Source organism: Ranitomeya variabilis, chromosome 5 (genome assembly GCF_051348905.1).
Source record: "Ranitomeya variabilis isolate aRanVar5 chromosome 5, aRanVar5.hap1, whole genome shotgun sequence".
NCBI classification, from domain to species: domain Eukaryota; kingdom Metazoa; phylum Chordata; class Amphibia; order Anura; family Dendrobatidae; genus Ranitomeya; species Ranitomeya variabilis.
The window spans coordinates 69,815,295-69,840,367 of NC_135236.1; the positions used below are offsets into that span (position 1 = coordinate 69,815,295).

Here is a 25,073-nt window from a genome sequence, read left to right on the forward strand (position 1 = left end):
ACCTACACATATTTGGTATCGCCGCGTTCAGAATCGCCCGATCTATCAATAAGAACAAAGTATTAACCTGATCGCTAAACAGCGTAGCAAGAAAAAAATTCAAGACTCCAGAATTACGGGTTTTTTTGTCGCCGCGACATTGCATTAAAATGCAATAACAGGCAATCAAAAGAATGTATCTGCACCAAAATGGTATCATTAAAAACGCCAGCTCGGCACACAAAAAATAAGCCCTCACCTGACCCCAGATCATGAAAAATGGACACGCTACGGGTATTGGAAAATTGTGCAAATTTTTTTTTTTAGCAAAGTTTGGAAAAAATTTTTACCACTTAGATAAAACGTAACATAGATATGTTTGGAGTCTATGAACTCGTAATGACCTTGGAGAATCAAAATGGCAGGTCACTTTTAGCATTTAGTGAACCTAGCAAAAAAGCCAAACAAAAAACAAGTGTGGGATTGCACTTTTTTTCAATTTCACCGCACTTGGAATTTTTTTCCTGTTTTCTAGTACACGACGTGCTAAAACCAATGATGTGGTTCAAAAGTGTAACTTGTCCCACAAAAAACAAGCACTCACATGGCCATATATATTTGTTTGCGTCACTGAAAAGGAAAAAAAGAAAAATGTTCACAATTGTAGGCATCTTCTTTATATGAACTGATAATAATAATAATCTTTTTATTTATATAGCGCTAACATATTCCGCAGCGCTTTACAGTTTGCACACATTGTCATACCAACCCTCAAAAAAAAAAATCTGTGAAATTCCAAGTTGTGAGGTAGCAAATCACAAAAAATGCAAGGGAGTGTGAATACTTTCGCAAGCCACTTTAATTCTTTATTTAGCATATGTGCATTTGAGGATAATTGTTAGAAGCCGGTCTACGTGTAATACTTGATGATTGCTACTGTTCTCTCAGCAGAATCACTTGAATACTATTGCTTTTTATAGCATTTATCTGTGTTCTCCCAGATTTCCAATGAGCCCTGCGGCCAGGGAACAGTCTCTGTCCAGCTTACCTGGGAGAGGTCTAGGAAGACAGCAGATGTCCACCATCCCAAGAAGCACAGCTCCTAAAGTAGGAGGCTCATCTACTGAGACATCCGTTAAGCCTGAAGAAAGGAGGTGAGAAATCAAGAGCAAAAACTCGTATCTCATAACTCCTATCTGTCTGACTATATAACCTGTAATAGTCCATGAGCCGGGCCAGATATCGGTACCACCCGGAGTGACTAATTTTCTTTGGTATTTTTAGGTAGATGCATGTCTGTAGTTTATTTTTTGATATGATAGCCCTTACATATACGTAGCTTATTAACCCCTTCAGCCCTAGGCCTATTTGTACCCAAGTGCCTAAGCCAATCTGACCTGTGCCACTTCATGGGCTAATAACTTTGGAACGCTTTCACCTATCCAAGCCATTCTGAGATTGTTTTCTCGTGACATATTGTACTTCACGTCAGTGCTAAATGGGAGTCAATATATTTTACCTTTCTATATAAAAAAATGCTAAATATTCGGAAATTTTGGAAAAATCGGCAATTTTTTAACTTTGAAATTCTCTGCTTTTTACAAAAATACTGATACCCCCCATAATAGTTATTAATTTACACTCCCCACATGTTTACTTCATATTGGCATCATTTTGAAAATGAAACCTTATTGTTTTACGACGTAATAGGGCTTATAGTTTTATGCGCAATTTTTCACATTTACAGCAAAACCCACTTTTCAAAGGACCAAGTCACTTCTGAAGTCACTTTAAGGGGCTTACATAACAGAAACCACCCATAAATTACCCCATTTTGCAAACTACACCCCTCAAGCTGTTCAAAACTCATTTTTAAAAACTGTTAACCCTTTAGGTGTTCCACAGGAATTTTAGCAGAATGAAGGCGAAATTTCAAAATTTCATTTTTTTTCCAGATATTACATTGTAATCCAATTTTACCTGCAACCTAGCAAGGGTTAACGGCAAACCCAAACTTGGTTACCCTAATTCTGCAGTTTATAGAAACACCCCACATGTACTCGTAAACTAAAGTATGGGCACACAGCACAGCTCAACACGGAAGGAGCGCTATGTGGTTTTTGGGTGGCGGATTCACTGGAAGAAATCTAGGGGGCCATGTCACATTTGAAGGCTGCCTGAGGTACCCCCACAGTGGAAACCCCAAAAAGTGACCCTATTTTGGAAACTACACCCCCAAGGAATCTTTTAGGGGGTATAGTGACCACTTTGACCCAACCAGTGTTTCACAGTAGTTGGAAACACTTGGTTGAGAAAATGGAAAAAGTGCATTTTTTACATGAAGGTGTCATTTTAGGCTCATTTTTTTATTTTTAAGAGGTGTACCAGCAAAAAATGCACCCCACTATTTGTTCACCAATCTCTCCCGAACACAACAACACCCGATATGTTGTCGTACACTGCAGTATTGGGGAACGGCAGGCCTCGGAAGGGAAGGAGCGCCAAATGACTTTTGGAGTGCAAATTTTACTGGAAGAAATCTAGGGGGCTATGTCACATTTGAAGACACCCTGAGGTGCCCCAACACACGCACACACACTGAGCAATCCGACAGATGATACCATGGTGTTTTGCCTATGACAAGGTCAACTATGCCCGATACCTAACCTATTACTATGCCACAATGTCTCGGCTGCCCATAGAACACCCAGAGGTCCATGAATACTTCATGCAAGGTGGCTTTTCGGTCCAGATCGGTAGCAAGAATCCTTTTGGACGAATTCCTGTGGACCAGACCATTGAAGAGACAATCAACAAAGACACCCAGACACCAGGGGGCACAAAAGGCTTCAGCCTCAAAGTTGGAGCTGTTTCCAGGTTCTACCTGACATCAGAGTACCGCAGTATGTACTTGAGGCAGCTGAGGGCCCTGGTAGGCCAACAATATACTGACTTCAGCCATTCAGACCTACAGGTGTCTAGGATTAGAAGAGATGAAGCCGATGTCCAATCTTTCGTTCAACTGCTGGAGACAGGTTGGGTGAACCCCTTCAACAAAGAGCATAATGGTGAACTTATCAGTTTGTCAACAGCGACTGTAGCACCACCAGATGTAGCCAAAGACCTTCAAGGGGCATACAGTATAGGAGAGGATGCATATCAAACATTCAAGGATGAGCGTTTGGGTACCGATAAGCCAACTACATTGTTTCATGACAAGATGACGAAGAACAAACTTAAAACGTTCTCTAACATCCAAATGAAGACACGCAGACAAGGTCTTGGCAAGGAGGTAATTTTGAAGGCTGACAGAAACCTATTTGGCCAGATGATACTTGTAGCTGAGAACAGAAAGCTACAAATGAGTGATGTCTTGACTCATCCCCTGGGTCCATTGCCATGGGCACTTGCCAATGGTGATGGGTCTATCCGCAAGACCAACAAGGCTGCCCTCGCAAGGGAGTTGGAGAGGAATGCTCGTCCTGCAGAAGTGATCCCCGAGCCCTCTGCAACCATCATTGATGGGATGAGCCTGGTTCAGAAACTGAAGGGAAACAATGCAACATTTGGCCAGCTAGCAGGCACAGCAATGAGTCGCGCTATCCATGAGGGTGCTAAGAGCAAGCGCATTGATATTGTCTTTGACGTCTACAAGGAGACATCCATCAAAGATACAGAAAGAGTCAACAGATATGAAGGCACAGGGATCCATTTCAAGAACATTCAACATGGGCACAACATCCAGCAGTGGAAAAAGCTTCTAAGTAGTTCCTCCAACAAGGCAAGTCTCATAAAGTTTCTGGTAGAAGAATGGAAGGCGAAACACCACAGGGAGAAGCTTGAGGAGAAGGAGCTGTATGTCACATGTGAGCAGCTCTGCTTTAAGATCACCAAAGAACAGTGGGAAGAGGCTGCTGACCTTAAGTCAAATCAAGAAGAAGCAGACACACGCCTCCTTCTCCATGCTCTTCATGCAGCAGAATCTGGTTACAAGTCGGTCATCATCACTTCGGAGGATACTGATGTCATGGTCCTGTGTCTGGGCATGTGCCACAAAATCCCATCCCACCTGTTCCAGAAATGCGGTACACAGAACCGGACAAGATTCCTGGATATCACCACTCTGAGCCGAACATTGGGAGGCAGCGTATGTGATTCATTGATTGGTATGCATGCATTTACAGGCTGTGACACCGTCAGTGCATTCGCTGGCCGTGGGAAGATGACGACACTCAAGCAGTTGAAGATGAACAAGACATACCAGGATGCCTTTCAGGAAGTTGGTCGTTCATGGGAAGTGTCTACCGAACTTTTTGAGAAGTTACAGGAAATCACCTGCCACATGTACCTGCCAACTACCCAAACAACTGAGGTAAACAGGCTCCGTTATCAGCTGTTCTGTGCCAGACGTGGAGTGGTAGAGTCAAGTCAACTCCCTCCTTGCCAGGACTGCCTTTTCATGCATGCACTGCGTGCAAACTACCAGGCTGCGATCTGGAGGAGAAGTCTGCAGAGCCAGCCATGGGTTGCAAACCCAACAGACTGCGGTTGGATGATAGATAACGACGGAAAGCTTGTTGTCAAGTGGATGCAAGGGGCACCAGCACCAGAAGCTATTATACAGCTACTGTCCTGCAAGTGTGTGCGGTCATGTGAACTTCCTCAGTGTACTTGCCTCAGCAATGGCCTGAAGTGCACAGACATGTGCAGATTACAGACATGCCAGAACAAGGGTACTGAAGACGAGCCAGTAGAACAACAGTCAGATTCAGAGTCCGATGTTGAAGATATTATGGAGTAACATATATATATATATATATATATATATATATATATATATATATATATATATATATATATATATATATATATATATATATATATATATATATATATATATATATATATATATGCACATGACATGTTCAGTGTGTATTTACATAACTTGGATTAAATTTTGTTACAAATACTACATCTAGTCACTCCGGGTGGTACCGATATCGTCATATTTGGTTCTTGGCTCATGCTAAAATTCCTGTGGAACACCTAAAGGGTTAACAGTTTTTAAAAATGAGTTTTGAACAGCTTGAGGGGTGTAGTTTGCAAAATGGGGTAATTTATGGGTGGTTTCTGTTATGTAAGCCCCTTAAAGTGACTTCAGAAGTGACTTGGTCCTTTGAAAAGTGGGTTTTGCTGTAAATGTGAAAAATTGCGCATAAAACTATAAGCCCTATTACGTCGTAAAACAATAAGGTTTCATTTTCAAAATGATGCCAATATGAAGTAAACATGTGGGGAGTGTAAATTAATAACTATTATGGGGGGTATCAGTATTTTTGTAAAAAGCAGAGAATTTCAAAGTTAAAAAATTGCCGATTTTTCCAAAATTTCCGAATATTTAGCATTTTTTTATATAGAAAGGTAAAATATATTGACTCCCATTTAGCACTGACGTGAAGTACAATATGTCACGAGAAAACAATCTCAGAATGGCTTGGATAGGTGAAAGCGTTCCAAAGTTATTAGCCCATGAAGTGGCACAGGTCAGATTGGCTTAGGCACTTGGGTACAAATAGGCCTAGGGCTGAAGGGGTTAATAAGCTACGTATATGTAAGGGCTATCATATCAAAAAATAAACTACAGACATGCATCTACCTAAAAATACCAAAGAGAATTAGTCACTCCGCTTGGTACCGATATTGTCAAATTTGGTTCTTGGCTCATGGACTATAAGAAAGGTGACTGATAATACAGGTAAATGGGACTAATTCTATACTTGTCTCTCCTTTCACAGTTCTCCAGTGTTCTCTCTTGCCGCAGGACAGGCACTGCCAAGCTTTCTCGGTAGGGGTGTAGGAAGGCAGGAAATGGCTGTAGCTACAAGCCCTGCACCTCCTGGCAGAGGGAGCCCCCCCACTGAGGCTGCTGTCAATAGGGAGGAAAAGAGGTGAGAATTAAAATTGGGATGGTGTGTATGCAGATAGTGCTGGATTAGCAGACGGCCATAGCTGTTGTTCGGTCTTACAGCAGAGATGTTAGTGACAGAGGCCATAGTGACAGGATGTACATTTGTAGGCAAAAAAATTCAATATGCCGCAAAATTGCATGAAGACGTTTGTATGAAGTGCTGAGTAGAGATGGGCAGATGGATTTGTGGTCTTTCAGTCCATACCTTCCCGGATCCCCAGTGCGGCTGTTTATTAGACGTGATATAATCACAAATGACCTTGCGCCGGTCCGCCTAATCAAAAGCCGTGTTGGTGATCCTGGACAGTGAGAGGTTCACCAAGCTCTCGTCCCGTGGCCTGAGACTACTTACCTGGCCGATGGACCCGAGTCTCGCCAATTGAATATTATTCCTGAGCGTCATTTTGACCATGCGTCAGATATTATCTTTTAGGAAATACCTAGATATTGGAGGCGTAATAAAACATTTTTATTTTGTAATCTAGATTTTATTTGTACACATCAGAAGTATGAAAATTGTCCTGGCTACAGAGGCACAAAAGGGTTAAAGGGCTTGTACCCTTGGAGGTCTTAGAGCAAGGTCCTGAGCTGCGGACCCCTTTGTCTAAATGCCTTTAATACTGAAAATTAGGGAATCGCTGTTCACTGGAACCTTCTTAAAATATTTCTTCAGCTTTTAGGAAACGTACCTTGTCTGATCCCATTACTTTGTCAGGCTCTTCTCCCCATTTATAGTTTGTTACAAGTCACTCTGTTATTGTTCTCCACTGCAGTGTTTCCTGCCAGCTCTTGTGTTATACTCCTGGCTTCCACTCGGAGGCGCCCTTCCCGAGCACTCCCCTCTGCTTTTTCTTTTTCCACAGAGAACCTCTGATAAAACAGGGCTCCAAGGGAACCCCTACTCCACTTGGCCTTAACCTAATTAAGATTCTTTGTAAGAATGAAGCCGTTTATCAGTACCATGTCACATTTACGTAAGTATATACTTTTTTTAGCATTTATAATCCACATATTTTTGGTTTCTTTCATAATGCATAATCTGTTTATTGCTCAAAAAAAATAATTTATGCAGTCAGCCAAAAACATGTGCCCGCATCCTTAGAAAGCATGAGTGGTTAGGAATCTATTTCACCTGGTTTGTTGACAGAGGGTGAACCGGGGAGAAACAATAGGATGATCCCCAGAAAGGGAATGGTTTTTCAGGTGGTGGCCACAGACTATTACTCTCAATTTACAGGAGAGCAATGAGTCAAAAAACACCAACAATACATTAATATCTCAATCAATTATTTTTATTTGGTAGCAAAAGACATAGCCATTTTTAAGTTACATGGGTCTCAAATAATGTTTTGTGAATCACACACAAAGTGTTAAAACATGACCCAGGAGGGAGCGTACGGGACTAAAAAAAATGGAACCATATACTCTAATAGTCAGATTATACCTGGTGACAATGCTGCAGCTCTAAAGTACTATGTAATAGACTGCTATTTGCAGTTTCATTATTCTACCGCAGCAGCGTCACCTATGTATTAGATAATACTCATAGTTCCTCCCTATATACATTGAAACAAAGGCAATAATTACCCATAATAAGGTCCCAGGTACGTTCCGACCTGCGTCAGTAACCCCAACGCCCGTTTCGCGTATCCGTGATGTCGCTTACCAGGGTCTCGGCTTTTTCCCAGGGTCTCGGCTGCCGAGGGTAGCCGAGACCCCAGAGAACATGATTCGGGTCAGTTTTTACCGAACCCCGGGTTGCGATCACCGGTAATTAACCATTTTAAATAAAGTGCGATTTGCCATTTAATTTCTCTCCTCTGATGTGATCGAACATCAGAGGAGAGAGAAATAGGGTCTCCGATCCCCCCCCAATACTTACTGGTGTCTCCCGGTGTCCGTGGGTCCTCTCGCTTCCTCCCCCCATGGGCACCGCCATCTTTACCTGGAATAAATGCCGGCGATACTCTGCAGATCTCGGGGTCTCGGTTGCTGGGGGTAGTAATTCGGGTTCGTTCTTACTAACAGTGTAGCGATGGCTGCAAAATAAAATAAAATGTCCAATGTGTCATGTAATTTCTCTCTGCTCTGATGTGATCGCACATCAGAGGAGAGAGAAATGGGGTCCCTGATCCCCGCCATACTTACCAGTGTCTCCCGATGCTCCTCGGCCCTCCTGCTTCCTCCGGTGGGCGTTGCCATCTTCATCAGGGAAAAAATGGCGGGCGCATGTGCAGTGCGCCCGCCGAGATCTGCCCGCAGGCACCTGGCAACAATAGGAAGATTTTTCCTATTGGTTCATTTTGGTCACTGTGATAAACCCTATCACAGTGATCAAAATAAAAAAGGATAGTAAATAACCCCCCCTTTATCACCCTCTTAGCTAGGCAAAAATAATAAAAGAAAGAAAATGTATTTATTTCCATTTTCCCATTAGGGTTAGGGTTGGGGCTAAAATTAGGGTTAGGGTTGGGACTAAAATTAGGGCTAGGGTTGGGGCTAAAATTAGGGTTAGGGTAAGGCTTCTTTTACACTTACCGTGGTTTTGCATCCCATTTTTGCAGTCCTAATAGATTTCTATGGGGCCGCAAAAACGGGCCGCAATAATTCTACGGAGCGCCGTATGGCCGTAAGGGCTGTATTTACGGCTGTGAAAAAATATCGAGCCTGCTCGATATTTTTCACGGCTAACGGACACGGCCCCCATTGTAATTCAATGGGGCCGCAAAAACAACGGAAGGTTGTTTTTTTTCCCCAATACTTTTGCCATAGTATTGCAAACCCGAAAAACTTCAATCCGCAAGTTTTTTGCAGTCCATTATTGCGGCAGACCGTGAAAATTGCGGCAATGCAGCCCGCAAAAAAATCGCGCAATAACTTGTCGCAAAAAATCCGGTAAGTGTAAAAAAAAAATTAGGGTTAGGTATGGGATTAGGGTTAGGTTTGGGATTAGGGTTATGGGTGTGTTGGGATGAGGGTTAGGTTTGTAGTTAGGGTTGGGATTAGGGTTAGGGGTGTGTTGGGGTTAGGGTTGTGGTTAGGGTTGGGATTAGGGGTGTGTAGGGGTTAGGGTTGGAGTTAGAATTGGGGGTTTCCACTGTTTAGGTACGTCAGGGGGTCTCCAAACGTGACATGGCTCCACCATTGATTTCAGCCAATTTTGCGTTGAAAAAGTCAAATGGTGCTCCCTCCGTTCTGAGTTCTGCCGTGCACCCAAACAGTGGTTTACCCTCACACACATGGGGTATCAGCGTACTCAGGACTAATTGGACAACAATTTTTGGGGTCCAGTTTCTCCTGCTACCCTTGGGAAAATAAAAGAAATTGGGGGCTAAAAATCATTTTTGTGGAAAAAATATGATTTTTTATTTTCACGGCTCTACGTTATAAACTTCTGTTAAGCACTTGGGGGTTCAAAGTGCTCAATACACATCTAGATAAGTTCCTTAAGGGGTCTAGTTTCCAAAATGGTGTCACTTGTGGGGGGTTTCCACTGGTTAGGCACACAGGGGCTCTGCAAATGCGACATGGCGTCCAATCTCAATTCCAGCCAATTCTGCATTGAAAAAGTCAAACGGCACTGCTTCCCTTCCCAGCTCTGCCGTGCGCCCAAACAGTGGTCTACTCCCACAAATGGGGTATCGGCTGTTATGAATTCTGCTCTTGGGCTCCCTCCGGTGGTTATAAGTGGTAGCGCTGCTGTCTGTCCTTCACAGCAGTCATCAGGTGTTTCCACTTCGGACTGGGCTATTTAGTCTGGTTTCACCCTTTAGTCAGTGCCAGTTGTCCATTGTTTCTGGAGGATTCACATCCCTTCCTGGTCTCTCCTGCTTGCTGTTCATTTCAACAAAGATAAGTTCTGCTTGTTTTTGCAGCCACATGTTGTGGGCCTTATTGTTCAGTGCATTTCATGTTTTTTCTTGTCCAGCTTAATCTGTGTAAGGATTTATGCAGCCAAGTTGGAATCTCTGGAGAGGCAGATATACCCTCCATGTCTTTAGTTAGATGTGGAGTTTTTGTATTTTCTGTGGTGGATATTTTCTAGTATTTTAATACTGACCGCATAGTTCTCTGTCCTATCTTTCCTATCTAGCTAGATTGGCCTCCTTTGCTAAATCCTGTTTTCAGTCTGTGTATGTTTTTTCCTCTCCTCTCACAGTCAATATTTGTGGGGGGCTGTCTATCCTTTGGGGATTTTCTCTGAGGCAAGATAGTTTTCCCTTTTCTATCTATAGGGTTAATTAGTCCTCCGGCTGTGTCGAGGTGTCTAGGATCGGTAGGTACATCCCACGGCTACTTCTAGTTGCGGTGTTAAGTTCAGGGTCTGCGGTCAGTACAGATACCACCTTCTCCAGGGTACGTCTTATGCTGCTCCTAGGCCACCAGATCATAACAATCGGCGCATTCAGGAGAAATTGCAAAACAAATTTTGTGGTTCATTTTCTCTTTTTTCACTTGTGAAAATAAAAAAAAATTGGTTCTGAAGTTAAATGTTCATTTTTTTCCTTACACATTGCTTCACTTCCTTTGAAGCACGTAAAGGGGTAATAAAATTCTTGAATGTGGTTTTGAGCACCTTGGGGGGTGTAGTTTTTAGAATGGTATCACTTTTGGGTATTTTCTGTCATGAACACCCCTCAAAGTGACTTTAAATGTAAGATGGTCACTAAAAAAAAATGGTTTGTCCTACGCCTCATTGGGGGACACAGGACCATGGGTGTTATGCTGCTTGCCACTAGGAGGACACTAAGTAAACACAAAGAGTTAACTCCTCCTCTGCAGTATACACCCCTTGACTGGCCAGTAACGACTCAGTTCTTGCTTAGTGTCTGTAGGGGGCACTTGGGTCAGACCCCACCATTTATTATTTTATTTTTTATTTTCTGTACATTTTTATTTTTTATCTAACGGAGTGAAGGGGTCGACGGACTCCTTTCCAGGGTCCGTTCTCCCCCGAACCATCAACAGGCGAGCACGGCGAGTATACCTCCCCGTTCCTCTCCTGCGACGTATGGGGCACGCCTAACCTAAACCCAGGGCGACGGTTCCTACTCGGTCCCGATCTCCCCCATATAGGAGGGTGAGCACATAGAGTATACCTCTCATGTGCATCTCCCGGGCTCCACCGCACTCAAGCCCTCACCTTGGCGTCTTGTAGTCCCCACGGTAGCCGTAAGTCCCCTGCGGCAGGCACATCTGCATGGTGGCACAGCCATAAGTCCCCTGCGGCAGGCACATACGACGCTCTCCATCCCCCGGCGCAGGGAAGACAGATTGAGCTGGAGTCCGCACCGAGGCTCGGTGAGTAGTCCTCTCCTCATGCTGCAGCGTTGGAGGATGCGGACCGGGTCCCTGGGGAGAGGCGCCACTGTTGGTGCAGCGGCGATCGTCCGGCGCTACACCGCGCCCGCAGGCGCATGCCGTCGGCAGCCTGCAAATTTAGTACACGGCTTTTCAGCCGGACTAGGCCGCGTTTGTAATTCCCGCCCACCGCTGGAGCCCCGCCCACCGGTCAGGCACTTCTCGTTCTAAACGAGAACAGCCCTATAAATCTCGGCCGCCATCTTGGGTCTCCTCTCCAGCATGGGATTCTGCAGCAAACACTTCCTCCTTCCTTCCTGGGGACACCGACACAGGACCGTGGGTAAGCTGCCCCTTCCTATAGGGAAACGCTTAACCCCTTCTCTGCATCCACATCCCGGCTAGTGCAGTATTTTGGAGGCACAGACATACACTATGTCTCAATCTAAGGAGGCAAAAAGGGGCAACAAAAAGCACACTGTATTTTTTACCGCATGTGCCACTTGCAATTCTTTTTTGCCACGTGCCCACAATACCCCTTTGTGCCAGAACTGTGACCCGGCCTGTGCGCAGCCGCCTTCTGCCGCCACCAATGTCGCCACCGATCCCGCTGAGCCTAACCCTCCTGAGTGGGCCGCGTCCCTGTCACGTTCAATGGAGTCCTTGGTCAAGGCATTGGACTCTTTCCGAGGGTCCTCCTTAAGCCAGAACTCACCTCCGTCGGCTGCGACGGAATCTGTCGACGGTGCGGGGCCGTCCGACCACAGGGGGTGTACCGTTCTACGGGACTCAAGGGGGTCCAGGAAAAGGACCCTTCCCTCATCTCCCGTACACGCTCGAGCTTCAGCAAATCTGCTTCCTGGGCATGATCTTGGACTCTTCCCGCGGGTTGGTCATTCTCCCTCCGGAGAAGGTCTTATCCTTACAACAGGGAGCGCGCAAGCTCTCCCGCTCCGTCCTTCACTCCATTCGCGTCGTAATGAGCATCCTCTGGAAAATGGTTGTGGCGATGGAAGTAGTTCCGTTTGTGCAGTTCCATCTCCGTCCCTTGCAACAGGCACTCCTGTTAGCCTGGGACAGGAGCCCGGTTTCCCTCGACCGTTGTTTTTGCCTGCCCCCACAGGTCAGGCAGACTCTCAGATGGTGGACGCTACAGTCCTCCCTGAACCAAGGGAAGTCCTTTCTTCCAGTGCGCTGGTTAGTGGTGACCACCGATGCCAGCCTTTTGGGCTGGGGCGTAGTTTTCAATCACCACACGGCACAGGGTCGTTGGTCCACAAGAGTCGCGTCTCACTCTTGCCTTGCGCAACTTTCACCACCTTCTCGCAGGCCATCCCATCAGAATTCAATCCGACAACGCCACAGCCGTGGCGTACATCAACCGACAAGGGGGAACCCGCAGCAGGACAGCCATGCTCGAAGTCTCCCACATTCTGCGCTGGGCTGAGACCAATCACTCGCTCATCTCGGCGATCCACATACCGGGTGTGGAGAATTGGGAAGCGGACTTCCTCAGTCGCCAAGGTCTTGCCTCGGGCGAGTGGTCCCTCCATGCGGAGGTCTTCCAGCAGATTTGCCTTCGCTGGGGGACACCGGATGTGGATATCATGGCCTCAAGGTTCAACAACCAGGTTCCCCAGTTCATTGCTCGTTCCCGCGATCCTTGCGCCATCAGGGCAGATGCTCTGGTCCTGTCGTGGCATCGGTTCCAGCTGCCATACATATTTCCGCCTCTTCCTCTGCTCCCGAGTGTCATCAAGAAGATCAGAGCAGAGGGGAGGCCGGTGATTCTCGTCGCGCCCGACTGGCCACGCCGAGCATGGTACGCAGAACTCGTCCGAATGGTCGCCGACACCCCCTGGCGCCTTCCAGATCGTACAGATCTTCTCTCACAGGGCCCGATTTGCCACCAGAACTCGGGGGCCCTGTCTTTGAAGGCGAGGCCGTTGAATCCTGGATTTTAGCCCAAGCTGGATTCTCTCCAGGAGTTTCTTCTACCATGATTCGTGCTAGGAAACCCCTATCCATGCACATTTATTATCGCACCTGGCGCATCTTCTTTTCATGGTGCAATACCCATGGACGTTCTCCTTTTGGTCTTTTCCATTCTGTCCATTCTGGAGTTTCTCCAATCAGGTTTAGAGTCAGGCCTTGCCCTAAGCTCGCTCAAGGGACAAGTGTCTGCCTTGTCTGTTCTATTCCAACGAAGGATCGCTTCCAGACTGCCGGTTAAGACGTTCATCCAAGGAGTCTCCCGGGTGGTCCCTCCCTATAGAATGCCTTTGTCGTCATGGGATCTTAACTTGGTTCTCGGAGTTCTTCAGGAGGCCCTTTTCGAACCATTGCAGGACATCTCTCACCCTCCTCTCATGGAAGGTGGTCTCTCTCGTGGCGATTACGTCAATTAGGAGAGTTTCTGAGTTGGCGGCTCTCTTGCCGACCCCCCTTCCTGATTTTTCACTCAGACAAGGTAGTCTTGAGAACCTCTCCCTCTTTCCTACCTAAAGCCGTTTCCTCCTTTCATCTAAATGAGGACATTGTCTTGCCGTCATTCTGTCCGGCACCAACCCATCGTATCGAGAAAGCTCTCCATACTCTGGATGTGGTTAGAGCTCTTCGGCGGTACATATCTCGTACGGCTCCCTTCCGTAAGTCGGATGTCCTGTTCGTGCTTCCGGACGGACATAGGAAAGGTCTACCTGCCTCAAAGGCCACTCTAGCCAAGTGGATTCGTTCCACTATTCAGGAATCCTATCGCGTCAGGAACACCCCTGTCCCAGCAGGGATTAAGGCGCATTCGACTTGGTCGGTGCTTCTTGGGCCATTCGGCACCAGGCGTCCACACAGCAGCTTTGTAAAGCTGCGACTTGGTCCGGTCTGCATACCTTCACGAAGCACTATCACATCCATACCCAGGCTTCGGCAGACGCTGCCCTCGGCAGGCGCATTCTGCAGACAGCGGTACCTCAGTAAGCCAGTGGTACATGAGGTTTTAGCAGTGAAATTGCTCCCCACCCAGGGACTGCTTTAGGACGTCCCATGGTCCTGTGTCCCCCAATGAGGCGTAGGAGAAAAGGAGATTTTTGTGTACTCACCGTAAAATCTTTTTCTCCGAGCCAATCATTGGGGGACACAGCACCCACCCTGTTAGCCTATTGGCTGGTTGTTGCTGGGTTTTTTTTGTTCCTTAGTTTTGGACTTAGTTTACTTGTCTTGGTTTTACTCCTACTGCTTTACTACCGAATTGAGTCATTACTGGCCAGTCAACGGGTGTATACTGCAGAGGAGGAGTTAACTCTTTGTGTTTACTTAGTGTCCTCCTAGTGGCAAGCAGCATAACACCTATGGTCCTGTGTCCCCCAATGATTGGCTCGGAGAAAAAGATTTTACGGTGAGTACACAAAAATCTCCTTTTTGTAAATTTTATTGTAAAAATGAGAAATTGCTGGTCAACTTTTAACCCTTATAACTTCCTAACAAAAAAATGTTTGTTTCCAAAATTGTGCTGATGTAAATATGACATGTGGGAAATGTTAACTATTTTGTGTGACTTATCTCTCTGATTTAAGGGCATAAAAAATGGTGGTCCACCCTGTGGTAGTGGTATTTATTAGGGCTTACCTCCGCCCCTATATTCGCCATGACTATTTCTGAACCATATGGTTTAATTGAACACCCTATCTCATGGCGCTCTTGTTTACTGTTCTGGCCACCTCCTAGCTCTAGGGTGTCCTTCTGGGTCCACGGTTTTGTTTCCTTCCATGAAAGTAAATCTTGGTAACCTTTGAGAATTCTTCGACTTTACGATGGTGCCATATTCTTGATGCCCTGGATGGACAATATGGCTGCTTGCCAAATTCAACCTCTTTCCCATTAGACCAGTCAGATGGTGAGCACTCCTTCCATCAGGGTGCAACACAACTTTTTTGCAAGAGTGATTCAATATGCTTCTGTTGCCTCATTCCCTGCTGAGTAATCATTGATGCTACAGTCTGTTTCTGTCACTGATGGTGACAGTGACCTCTCCATGCTTTTCCTAAGTAACGGTAGATCGACCTACATTGCCATCCTTATCCCTCTCTATAAAATCAGTCAAACAGAATGACTTCATCCTGCTGTAATTGGCGTTTTCTTGTGGTCAGATAGTGTGCCTTAGTCCCAAGCTCATCAAGGACTCTTCTGAGCTCAGGCTCTATTTCTGGCCCTCAGAATCTTAGTCTCCCTCATCCAAATGGACAATTTTAAGGATTTCTCTACATTTGCAACTCCTCTTTCAGATGGACAAGAAAAACTTCCCATCTTTCTGACCCAAAGAAATCTTCGTTCAGTGTAGTAAATCTTATATAGAAAGGAAACATAGTTGGCATTACTGTGTATCTAGGCATTCACTGTGTCAAACATCTTTCGGTATGGTGGTGCTTAGTTAAACAGGTTCCACAGAGAGCAATATAGAAGGATAATCCCACTACATTTGCCAAATCCGAATCTGAATCCTTTATTTCTTCTTCTCGCAAACAAGTTAAGAGGACCAACAACTCATCTGCAGTGGCTTATCTACACCACTTATGGGACACTAGGAAGAAATCATATTCCACCTCTCTCTGCAGTCCACACCCTGAGTAGACAACTGTAGACTTCCTCTGTTGTGGGTCTTTGGACCTGGTGTGTGTGTGGGGGGGGATGTTCTCTCCACACTTCATTTTTCCTCCAGATCTTTTGTCATTGTGACACTCCAGATATAGACCTTGTGCTGGGATCTGTGGTGCCCTGATGTCTGCCTATGGCTTGTGTCAAACAAAGGACTCCAGTTGGCTGGTCCTGCACAAGGATTAACACCCCTGTGATAATTGCGGAACTTGGTGCTGGGAGACACAGGGTCTATGCCTTTAGCCCCCCCGGAGAGAGCTTCAAAAGCCTGGTTGCTTGGGCTAATCAAAGAAAAACATTGGTCTGGGGGAATCCCACGGGTGGGGGCTGAGTTTGAGAGCTGTATCTTGGGCCAAGATGTACCGTATCTGACAGGACATTCCATCAGATATCAAAATTATATCAATTTTCCCGTATCTCACATTCATGACTCCCATACTCTAGTGTCTTCTGCTCCACTTCTTTGTCCAGTTGTGTTTGGATTGAGGTCTCCGTTTGGCCTTATGTTGGCAAGTTTCTCAATCTGTTTTTGCTCACTCTTGCTTTCCATTAGTAGGTCTTGTTGTGGACCACCCCATTCCCATAGAAACGTCCTGTTGAACCCTGTGATCTTAACCTCATCTTGGACACCTTGTAGGACTCTCCCATTGATCTGCTTGGTTAATATGTTCTCAAGCTCCTGTACATTCGTACAGGTTTTTGCTAAATGGTGTTTCTTACAGAACTATTGGTCACAGTCTTCCTAATCCTGGTGCAGTCCTTCCTACCAGAGATCATCTTGGTTTCTCATGGATGACCACATTGTTCACATTACTTGTTCTTCACTTTCATCATTGAGAGTGCTCCTCACGCTGTCTGCATCAAGGAGAACTTTTATATTCCTTTTTTGTGTGATTCCCCATGAGCCATTCTAGGATCTGGCAGACTTTATATCAACCACCTCATAGTCAATTCTGTCTCCAGTCACAGAAATCCACAGGTCTCGGAACTGACTCTCATGTTTAGGTATCTGCTCACTCCATGAAAGAAGTTGAAGACTCTTTGGTTGTTATGATGCAACCTGGGCTGTTATGAACTATACTTTTGGGCTCCCTCTTGTGGTCACTCGCGGTATAGCTCTTGTATACTCTTTCCCCAGGTTGGTAGTCACCTGGTTCGTTAACACTCTGGGTGTTTCTATTTAAACTTCCTGGAGTCTTAGTCCATTGCCTGGCATCCATGTAATCAGTCCTTGTCTGGTTGCTCTTGTCTACTGGTCCTGATTTTTGCAACATAAGCTAAGTCCTGCTTTCTTGTTTTTTTGTTATTTGTATTATTCTGTTTTTTGTCCAGCTTGTTCATAATGTGATTCCTGATTTTGCTGGAAGCTCTAAGGGGGCTGATCTTCTCCCCCCATATCGTTAGTCGGTACGGGGGTTCTTGGATATTCAGCGTGGATATTTTTGTAGGGTTTTTCGCTGACCACATAAGTCCGCTTTCTATATTTCTGCTATTATTTAGTGGGCCTCTCTTTGCTGAATCTAGTTCATACTTACGTTTGTCCTTTCCTCTTACCTCACCGTTATTATTTGTTGGGGGCCTGTATCTACTTTGGGGTACCTTTCTCTGGAGGCAAGTGAGGTCTGTATTTTCTCTGAAAGGGTTAGTTAGATCTCCGGCTGGCGCGAGACGTCTAGAACCAACGTAGGTACGTTCCCCGGCTGCTATTAGTTGTGGGCTAGGTTCAGGTATGTGGTCAGCTCAGTTACCACCTCCCTTAGATCTAGTTTTTATGTTTGCAGACTTTGCTGAAGACCCTGAGATCCTCTGCCATTAGGATCACAACACTGGGCCTCCCTGCACATCTTCGCCAGTTTTAGAAGATCCAAATCCTGGCCTCTGCCAGCGTCAGCTGACGGCATAGGGTACTAAAGCTGCCATGCGTTAAGCGATCTGCATGGTGAAATATTTTATTTTTACCCTCTGGGATATTCTAGTATGTCCCATAGTTCTATATCCCCTAGTGAGAGTAAAGAGAAAATTGGATTTTTGTACTTGGAAAAACAGAATTTTTCGTTACTCGCCGTAAAATCTCAGAGCCTTCATTGGGGGACACCGGAAACCATGGGTGTATGCTGCTGCCACTAGGAGGTAGACACTATGCAGAAAAAAGTTAGCTCATCCTCTGCAGTGTACACCCACTGACTGGCACTAGGTTAATCAGTTAGTGAGAAAGCAGTAGAAGAAGCAACAAGTAAAAGAAACTTAACACAACTTGAACTGTAGCATTATAATACAGTAAGCAAAGCTGATAAACATGGGAGGGTGCTGTGTCCCCCAATGAAGGCTCCAAGAAACAGATTTTATTTTGAGTAACCAAAAATCCTGTTTTCTCTATCACTTTATTGGGGGACACAGGAAACCATGGGACATCCCATAGCAGTCCCTGGAGAGGGAACAGCAGAAACTCTGTTCAGGTCAGAGAACTCACCACTGCCACCTGCAAGATCCTTTTGCCTAGGCTGGCGTACACCGAAGCGTAGGTATGTACCCTGTAAAATTTGGCGAATGTGTCGATGGAAAACCAGGTTGCCGTGTTGCAGGGCGGACACACTATGGTGTACCATCCAGGAGGCGCCCACTGCCCGGGTAGAATGTGCCTTAATCCCAGGGGGAGGCGCTCTGTTCTTAACCCGGTATGCCTCCAAAATTGCCATCTGGATCCAGCGAGCAATCATAACCTTGGAGGCCGGCTGACAAAGAGAGAGTACGTCTTCCTAAAGGGGGCAGTCCTAGCCAAATAGACCCCCACTCCCCTGACCGGGTCTAACCTGTTCATTGAGCGCACCATAGGATGAGTCAAAGCTGGGCAAAAGGAAGGGAGGACAGTATCCTCATTTAGAAGAAAGGTGGACACCACCTTGGGAAGGAAAAAAGGTTGACGCCGTAAAACCACCTTGTCCTGATGGAGAACCAGAAAAGGGGATGACAGAAAAGAGCTGCCAATTCCGAAATGCGACTAATGGAGATGATGGCCACAAGAAACACCACTTTCCAAGACAGAAAGGACAAAGAGACCTATTGGAGAGGTTCAAAGGGAGAATTCCTAAGAGTCTCCAGGACCAGATTGAGGTCCCAGGGGTCCACAGGTGTCCGGTACAGGGGAGCAGCATGCGCTACCCCTTGGAGAAAAATTCTGACCTGACAAAGTTTTTCTGAAAAAGAATAGAAAGCACTGACACCTGGCCCTTTAGCGAACTAAGAGCCAGACCCACATCAGGTCCCACCTGGAGATGCGCAAGAAAGGAAGGGAGAGCAGAGGACATGGGTGGTATATGATTAGACTCGCACCAGCTGAAATAGGCTCTCCAAGTCGGATAATAATAGACACAGGTTAACAGGTCATGGTTTGAGTCACCCAACTTGAAAACCTGGGCGCTTTCAGAACTGCGGTTTCAACAGCCATGCCGTTAAATAGAGCGACCGGGAATTCTGGTTGCAGATTGCTCCTTCGGGCAGAAGATCCGGTCTGTCTGGAAGCTTCCAGGGGGCGTCTGCAAGAAGATTGACGATCTCTGCAAACCAAAAACCTCCTGGGCCAATCCGGTGCAATCAGAATGACCAGCACCCCTTTGCCTTAATCTTCTTCAACAGCCTTGGAAGAAGGGGGAGGGGAGGAAGCAGATAAGTAAGAACAAACTGTGACCAGGGTATTGCCAGAGCATCAACGCCCACTGCGAGAAACGGCGAAAGGACCAAAACTTGCGCTTCAGAGTAGGCCTGCGAGGTTTGGACTGAGGAAGGAGAGAGCTCGTCCCTCCGGTGGCCTCCTTAATAATTTGGTCCAACTTGGAGCCAAATAGATGGGAACCCTGGACAAGCAAGCTGGTAAGGGACTTTTTTGAAGATAAGTCCGCCTGCCACGCCTTAAGCCAAATAGTCCATCGGATTGGTCACAATATTTCTGGACACCTGAGCCGCGCATGAAGCGGCGTCCAGGGAGGAGAATACCATGTACTTTTCTGCATGAGAAATCTGGTCCGCGAGGTTGGCCAATTCCTCCTGTCGGGCTCCAGAAGGAATGCCCTTTTGGAGTTCTGTAGCCTATGCAGCTGCGAATTTTGACACCCAGGTAGTGGCAAAGGCAGGGCACAATGTAGAAGCGGCCACTTCAAAGGCAGACTTAGCAAAAGACTCTATGATCCTGTCATTGGAGTCTTTGAGGGATGCTCCATTCGTAAGAGGGAAACTGGAGGGTCCAGTTCGCTATGAGCTCAGGGGCGAAGGGATATAGGATGCCGAGAAGCTTCCTTCTTTGGAAGCGTCTGGTCGGGCTTTCCCTTTCCCTGGAAAGTACCTCCTCAATTTGTCTGTGTGTGGCAAAGAACTTGGGAGCTGATCTCTGCCATCTAAACAAAACCGCCTGTTCTGTGGGCTCCGTAGCGGTATCCGTAATGTTAAAGGTCTGATTGATCGACACATTGAGGCTCTGAACCATGTCTCTCATATTTGAGGCCTGGTCAGAATCCAGTTATCTTCTGAGAATGTGTCCGAAACCGCCTCGCCTGACTCGGTGGAGGAGGACCAGGAAAAAGTCTGCCGGGAGAGACCAGGGGAGAGACAGAGTGGGAGGAGGACCTAGAACCATGCTCCTGCCTGGATCTCTCACGGCCCACGTTGGTAGGCACAGCCGGTGAGTTCTGCGATCCGCTAGCAATGGCGGAAGCAGGAAGGGGCAACCTGTCAAGAGCGGACATCAGGGTCTGCGACACCTTGGTGAGGTCCACCACAGATTGTGACAGAGAGGTAGGATAGGGGCACCACTCTCTTCTGGGGCAGTAGGGGACTCCTGGGTAGCAGGCACGGGGGACAGAAGGGAGAGTACTGACCTGAACAGAGTTTGAATTAACATGAAGAGCAGACAAAGTGCCTAACATGAGCAGAAGAAAAAGAGGAAGCAGGAGGGGAGAGCGCTGTCCTTTAGGCTTAGGCATGATAAGAAGCATACCCACTAACTAATGTCAGAAGGTTAGGGGACTGAAAGATATATGCTGAGGAGAGTGTCAGGCTGGAGAGCAGAGCTACTCACAGAAAGAAGCAGGTCCTGTCTGGCTCCAGGCTGTAGGGGATCTCCAGGACAATTGCAGGAGTAAATGCAGAACTTCCTGCAGAGAAAAGCCACCTTCCGTGTTCCTCCCTGCCAGCAAATGGTGACCTCAGGATGAGGAGGGCACGCAGAGTGAAAAGCGCAAGGGGGTAGTCTGGAATACATGCCCTTACAATGTATGAACTGGGTTTAAAAAAAGCATGTAAAATTGGTAAGCTGTCTTTTTAATGTGTTGAAATTGCATGTAGACCTATTTCTCGCCCTTTGCCTAGACCCAATGTGGAGTGTCGGAGTATGCGTTTTGGCATGTTACGAGACCATCGCTCTGTGACCGGGCAAGTGACAGCGTTTGATGGCTCCATCCTCTACCTTCCTGTGAAGCTTGCCCAGGTACCTGGAGCCTATACTGTTTTATTCATTGTCCCCATCTTTGGGATACGATGTACAAAACATACTCAATCTAGAACTGTCTCATGGATTTTAAGGTTGATGGTGGAAATAGATTGAACTTGATAGACTTACCACCTAACATTGTTGATCTAGAGGAAGGCATTGAGGCCTAATACCTATGAAATATAAATTCAATGTAGATTTTTCTGTTCTTTGCCTTTTGCAGACATTGGAACTGGAGAGTGAGCGCCGGACAGATGGACAGAAGATAAAACTCACTATACAAATGACCAAGATCTTGGAGCCCAGTTCTGACCTTTGTGTTCCATTCTATAACGTGGTAATTAGGAGGTGAGAAACACGCTGCGCCACTGTTATTGTGTTTTATTAGTTGCACTTAGTTTTCTGACTATTATTTATGCCAGGGCTGGACATACATCTTTGTAGCCAGTAATTCTGGAGAGTGCTGCCTCTTGTCATTGTCATAGATATATTGGTGACCTTACGACTACAGCACTTGACCACCACATCTAAACACTGGACATGTCTGTCTCATACCATCTATCTTGGTATCACCTCTGAGCCAAGGGGTGACTTCAGCGGTCACGTATTGTAGCCATGAGGTCACCGCTGCAGCCATGTCAGTAAAGACTGAGGCAACAGAGGACAGTCAGCGCTGGAGTGGGAAAAGAAAGAGCTATGTCTGTGATACTACTGAGGAGGTCATTAGGATATGTTTGGTGTTATATTGCATATGTCGTTTTGTGCATAATACAACACATGTATAGTAAGTTTGGGGGGTTGGTTAGAGGCACATTGCGCTGGCCTCTTAATTACACTGTTTGCACTTGGATAATATATGTGCATTCTGTTCAAGAGTAATGAAAATTCTGGACATGAAGCTGGTTGGTAGAAATTTCTATGACCCCACAAGTGCCACCGTCCTGCAGCAGTACAGGTAAGCCACCGCTGTATAAAGCCTCACTTCACTAGCTCCTTGCTCATAGACGTCCCCTCGTTTTCTTGTACATAATGACAAACGAATTGATCCAGAATCTGAGTTTATCTTAAATTAAAACTTGAGTAAAACTCCTGATGGCTTTGTTTTACCCTATTAGTGTGTGGACACTAGGAAATCTTTTTGTATTGGTTGGCTATCTTAGCGTTAACCCCTTCACCCCCAAGGGTGGTTTGCACGTTAATGACCGGGCCAATTTTTACAATTCTGACCACTGTCCCTTTATAAGGTTATAACTCTGGAACGCTTCAACGGATCCCAGTGATTCTGACATTGTTTTCTCATGTCATATTGTACTTCATGATAGTGGTAAAAATTCTGTGACAGTACCTGCGTTTATTTGTGAAAAAAACGGAAATTTGGCGAAAATTTTGAAAATTTCGCAATTTTCCAACTTTGAATTTTTATGCAATTAAATCACAGAGATATGTCACACAAAATACTTAATAAGTAACATTTCCCACATGTCTACTTTAGGCTACGTTCACATTTGCGTTGTGCGCCGCAGCGCACAACGCAAACAAACGCGGCAAAACGCACGCTAAAACGCTGCGTTTTGCGCCGCATGCGTCCTTTTTGGCCGAAAGTTGGACGCAAAAAAAATGCAACTTGATGCGTTTCTTGCGTCCAACGCTTGCGGCCATGCGGCGCAAAACGCAGCACAACGCATGTCCATGCGCCCCCATGTTAAATATAGGGGCGCATGACGCATGCGGCGCCGCTGCGGCGCCCGACGCTGCGGCGCTGACCGCAAATGTGAACGTAGCCTTACATCAGCACAATTTTGGAACCAAAGTTTTTTTTTGTTAGGGAGTTATAAGGGTTAAAAGTTGACCAGCAATTTCTCATTTTTACAACACCATTTTTTTTTAGGGACCACATCTCATTTGAAGTCATTTTGAGGGGTCTATATAATAGAAAATACCCAAGTGTGACACCATTCTAAAAACTGCACCCCTCAAGGTGCTCAAAACCACATTCAAGAAGTTTATTAACCCTTCTGGTGCTTCACAGGAATTTTTGGAATGTTTAAATAAAAATGAACATTTAACTTTTTTTCACAAAAAATTTACTTCAGCTCCAATTTGTTTTATTTTACCAAGGGTAACAGGAGAAAATGGACCCCAAAAGTTGTTGTACAATTTGTCCTGAGTACGCCGATACCCCATATGTGGGGGTAAACCACTGTTTGGGCGCATGACAGAGCTCGGAAGCGAAGGAGCGCCATTTCACTTTTCAATGCAAAATTGACTGGAATTGAGATGGGACGCCATGTTGCGTTTGGGGAGCCCCTGATGTGCCTAAACATTGAAACCCCCCACAAGTGACACCATTTTGGAAAGTAGACCCCTTAAGGAACTTATCTAGATGTGTGGTGAGCACTTTGACCCACCAAGTGCTTCACAGAAGTTTATAATGCAGAACCGTAAAAATAAAAAATCATATTTTTTCACAAAAATTCTTTTCACCCCCAATTTTTTATTTTCCCAAGGGTAAGAGAAGAAATTGGACCCCAAAAGTTGTTGTACAATTTGTCCTGAGTACGCTGATACCCCATATGTGGGGGTAAACCACTGTTTGGGCGTATGGGAGACCTCGGAAGGGAAGGAGCGCCGTTTGACTTTTCAATGCAAAATTGACAGGAATTGAGATGGGACGCCATGTTGCGTTTGGAGAGCCACTGATGTGCCTAAACATTGAAACCCCCCACAAGTGACACCATTTTGGAAAGTAGACCCCCTAAGGAACTTACTAGATGTGTTTTGAGCGCTTTGACCCACCAAGGGCTTCACAGAAGTTTATAATGCAGAGCCGTAAAAATAAAACAAAAATTTTTTCCCACAAAAATTATTTTTTTAGCCCCCAGTTTTGTATTTTCCCGAGGGTAGCAGGAGAAATTGGACCCCAAAATTTGTTGTCCAAGTTGTCCTGAGTGCGATGATACACCATATGTGGGGAGAACCACTGTTTGGGCGCATGGGAGGGCTCGGAAAGGAAGGAGCGTCATTTGGAATGCAGACTTAGATGGAATGGTCTGCAGGTGTCACATTGCGTTTGCAGAGCCCCTAATGTACCTAAACAGTAGAAACCCCCCACAAGTGACACCATTTTGGAAAGTAGACCCCCTAAGGAACTTATCTAGATGTGTGGTGAGCGCTTTGACCCACCAAGGGCTTCACAGAAGTTTATAATGCAGAGCTGTAAAAATAAAACAAAAATTTTTTCCCACAAAAATTATTTTTTAGCCCCCAGTTTTGTATTTTCCCGAGGGTAACAGGAGAAATTGGACCCCAAAGGTTGTTGTCCTATTTGTCCTGAGTACGCTGATACCCCATATGTTGGGGTAAACCCCTGTTTGGGCACACGGGAGAGCTCGGAAGGGAAGGAGCACTGTTTTACTTTTTCAACGCAGAATTGTCTGGAATTGAGATCGGACGCCATGTCGCGTTTGGAGAGCCCCTGATGTGCCGAAACAGTGGAAAACCCCCAATTATAACTGAAACCCTAATCCAAACACACCCCTAACCCTAATCCCAACAGTAACCCTAACCACACCTCTAACCCTGACACACCCCTAACCCTAATCCCAACCCTATTCCCAACCGTAAATGTAATCTAAACCCTAACCGTAAGTTTAGCCCCAACCCTAACTTTAGCCCCAACCCTAACTGTAGCCTTAACCC

At 45.9% G+C, this 25,073-nt stretch overlaps 1 protein-coding gene across 3 annotated transcripts in view; it reads left to right on the top strand.

Moving 5' to 3' along the window:
* PIWIL2 (piwi like RNA-mediated gene silencing 2) overlaps nucleotides 1–25,073 on the top strand; it is a 146,600-nt gene that overhangs the window by 30,024 nt on the left and 91,503 nt on the right. For 2 of the 3 annotated variants that reach the window (XM_077262148.1, XM_077262149.1), the window contains exons 5-10: nucleotides 981–1,133; nucleotides 5,775–5,927; nucleotides 6,811–6,921; nucleotides 21,254–21,371; nucleotides 21,598–21,722; nucleotides 22,249–22,329. In XM_077262148.1, coding sequence (XP_077118263.1) covers nucleotides 981–1,133; nucleotides 5,775–5,927; nucleotides 6,811–6,921; nucleotides 21,254–21,371; nucleotides 21,598–21,722; nucleotides 22,249–22,329 — 741 coding nt within the window. The remainder of the gene's footprint in view (nucleotides 1–980; nucleotides 1,134–5,774; nucleotides 5,928–6,810; nucleotides 6,922–21,253; nucleotides 21,372–21,597; nucleotides 21,723–22,248; nucleotides 22,330–25,073) is intronic. The other variant, XM_077262150.1, reaches the window with a different exon arrangement.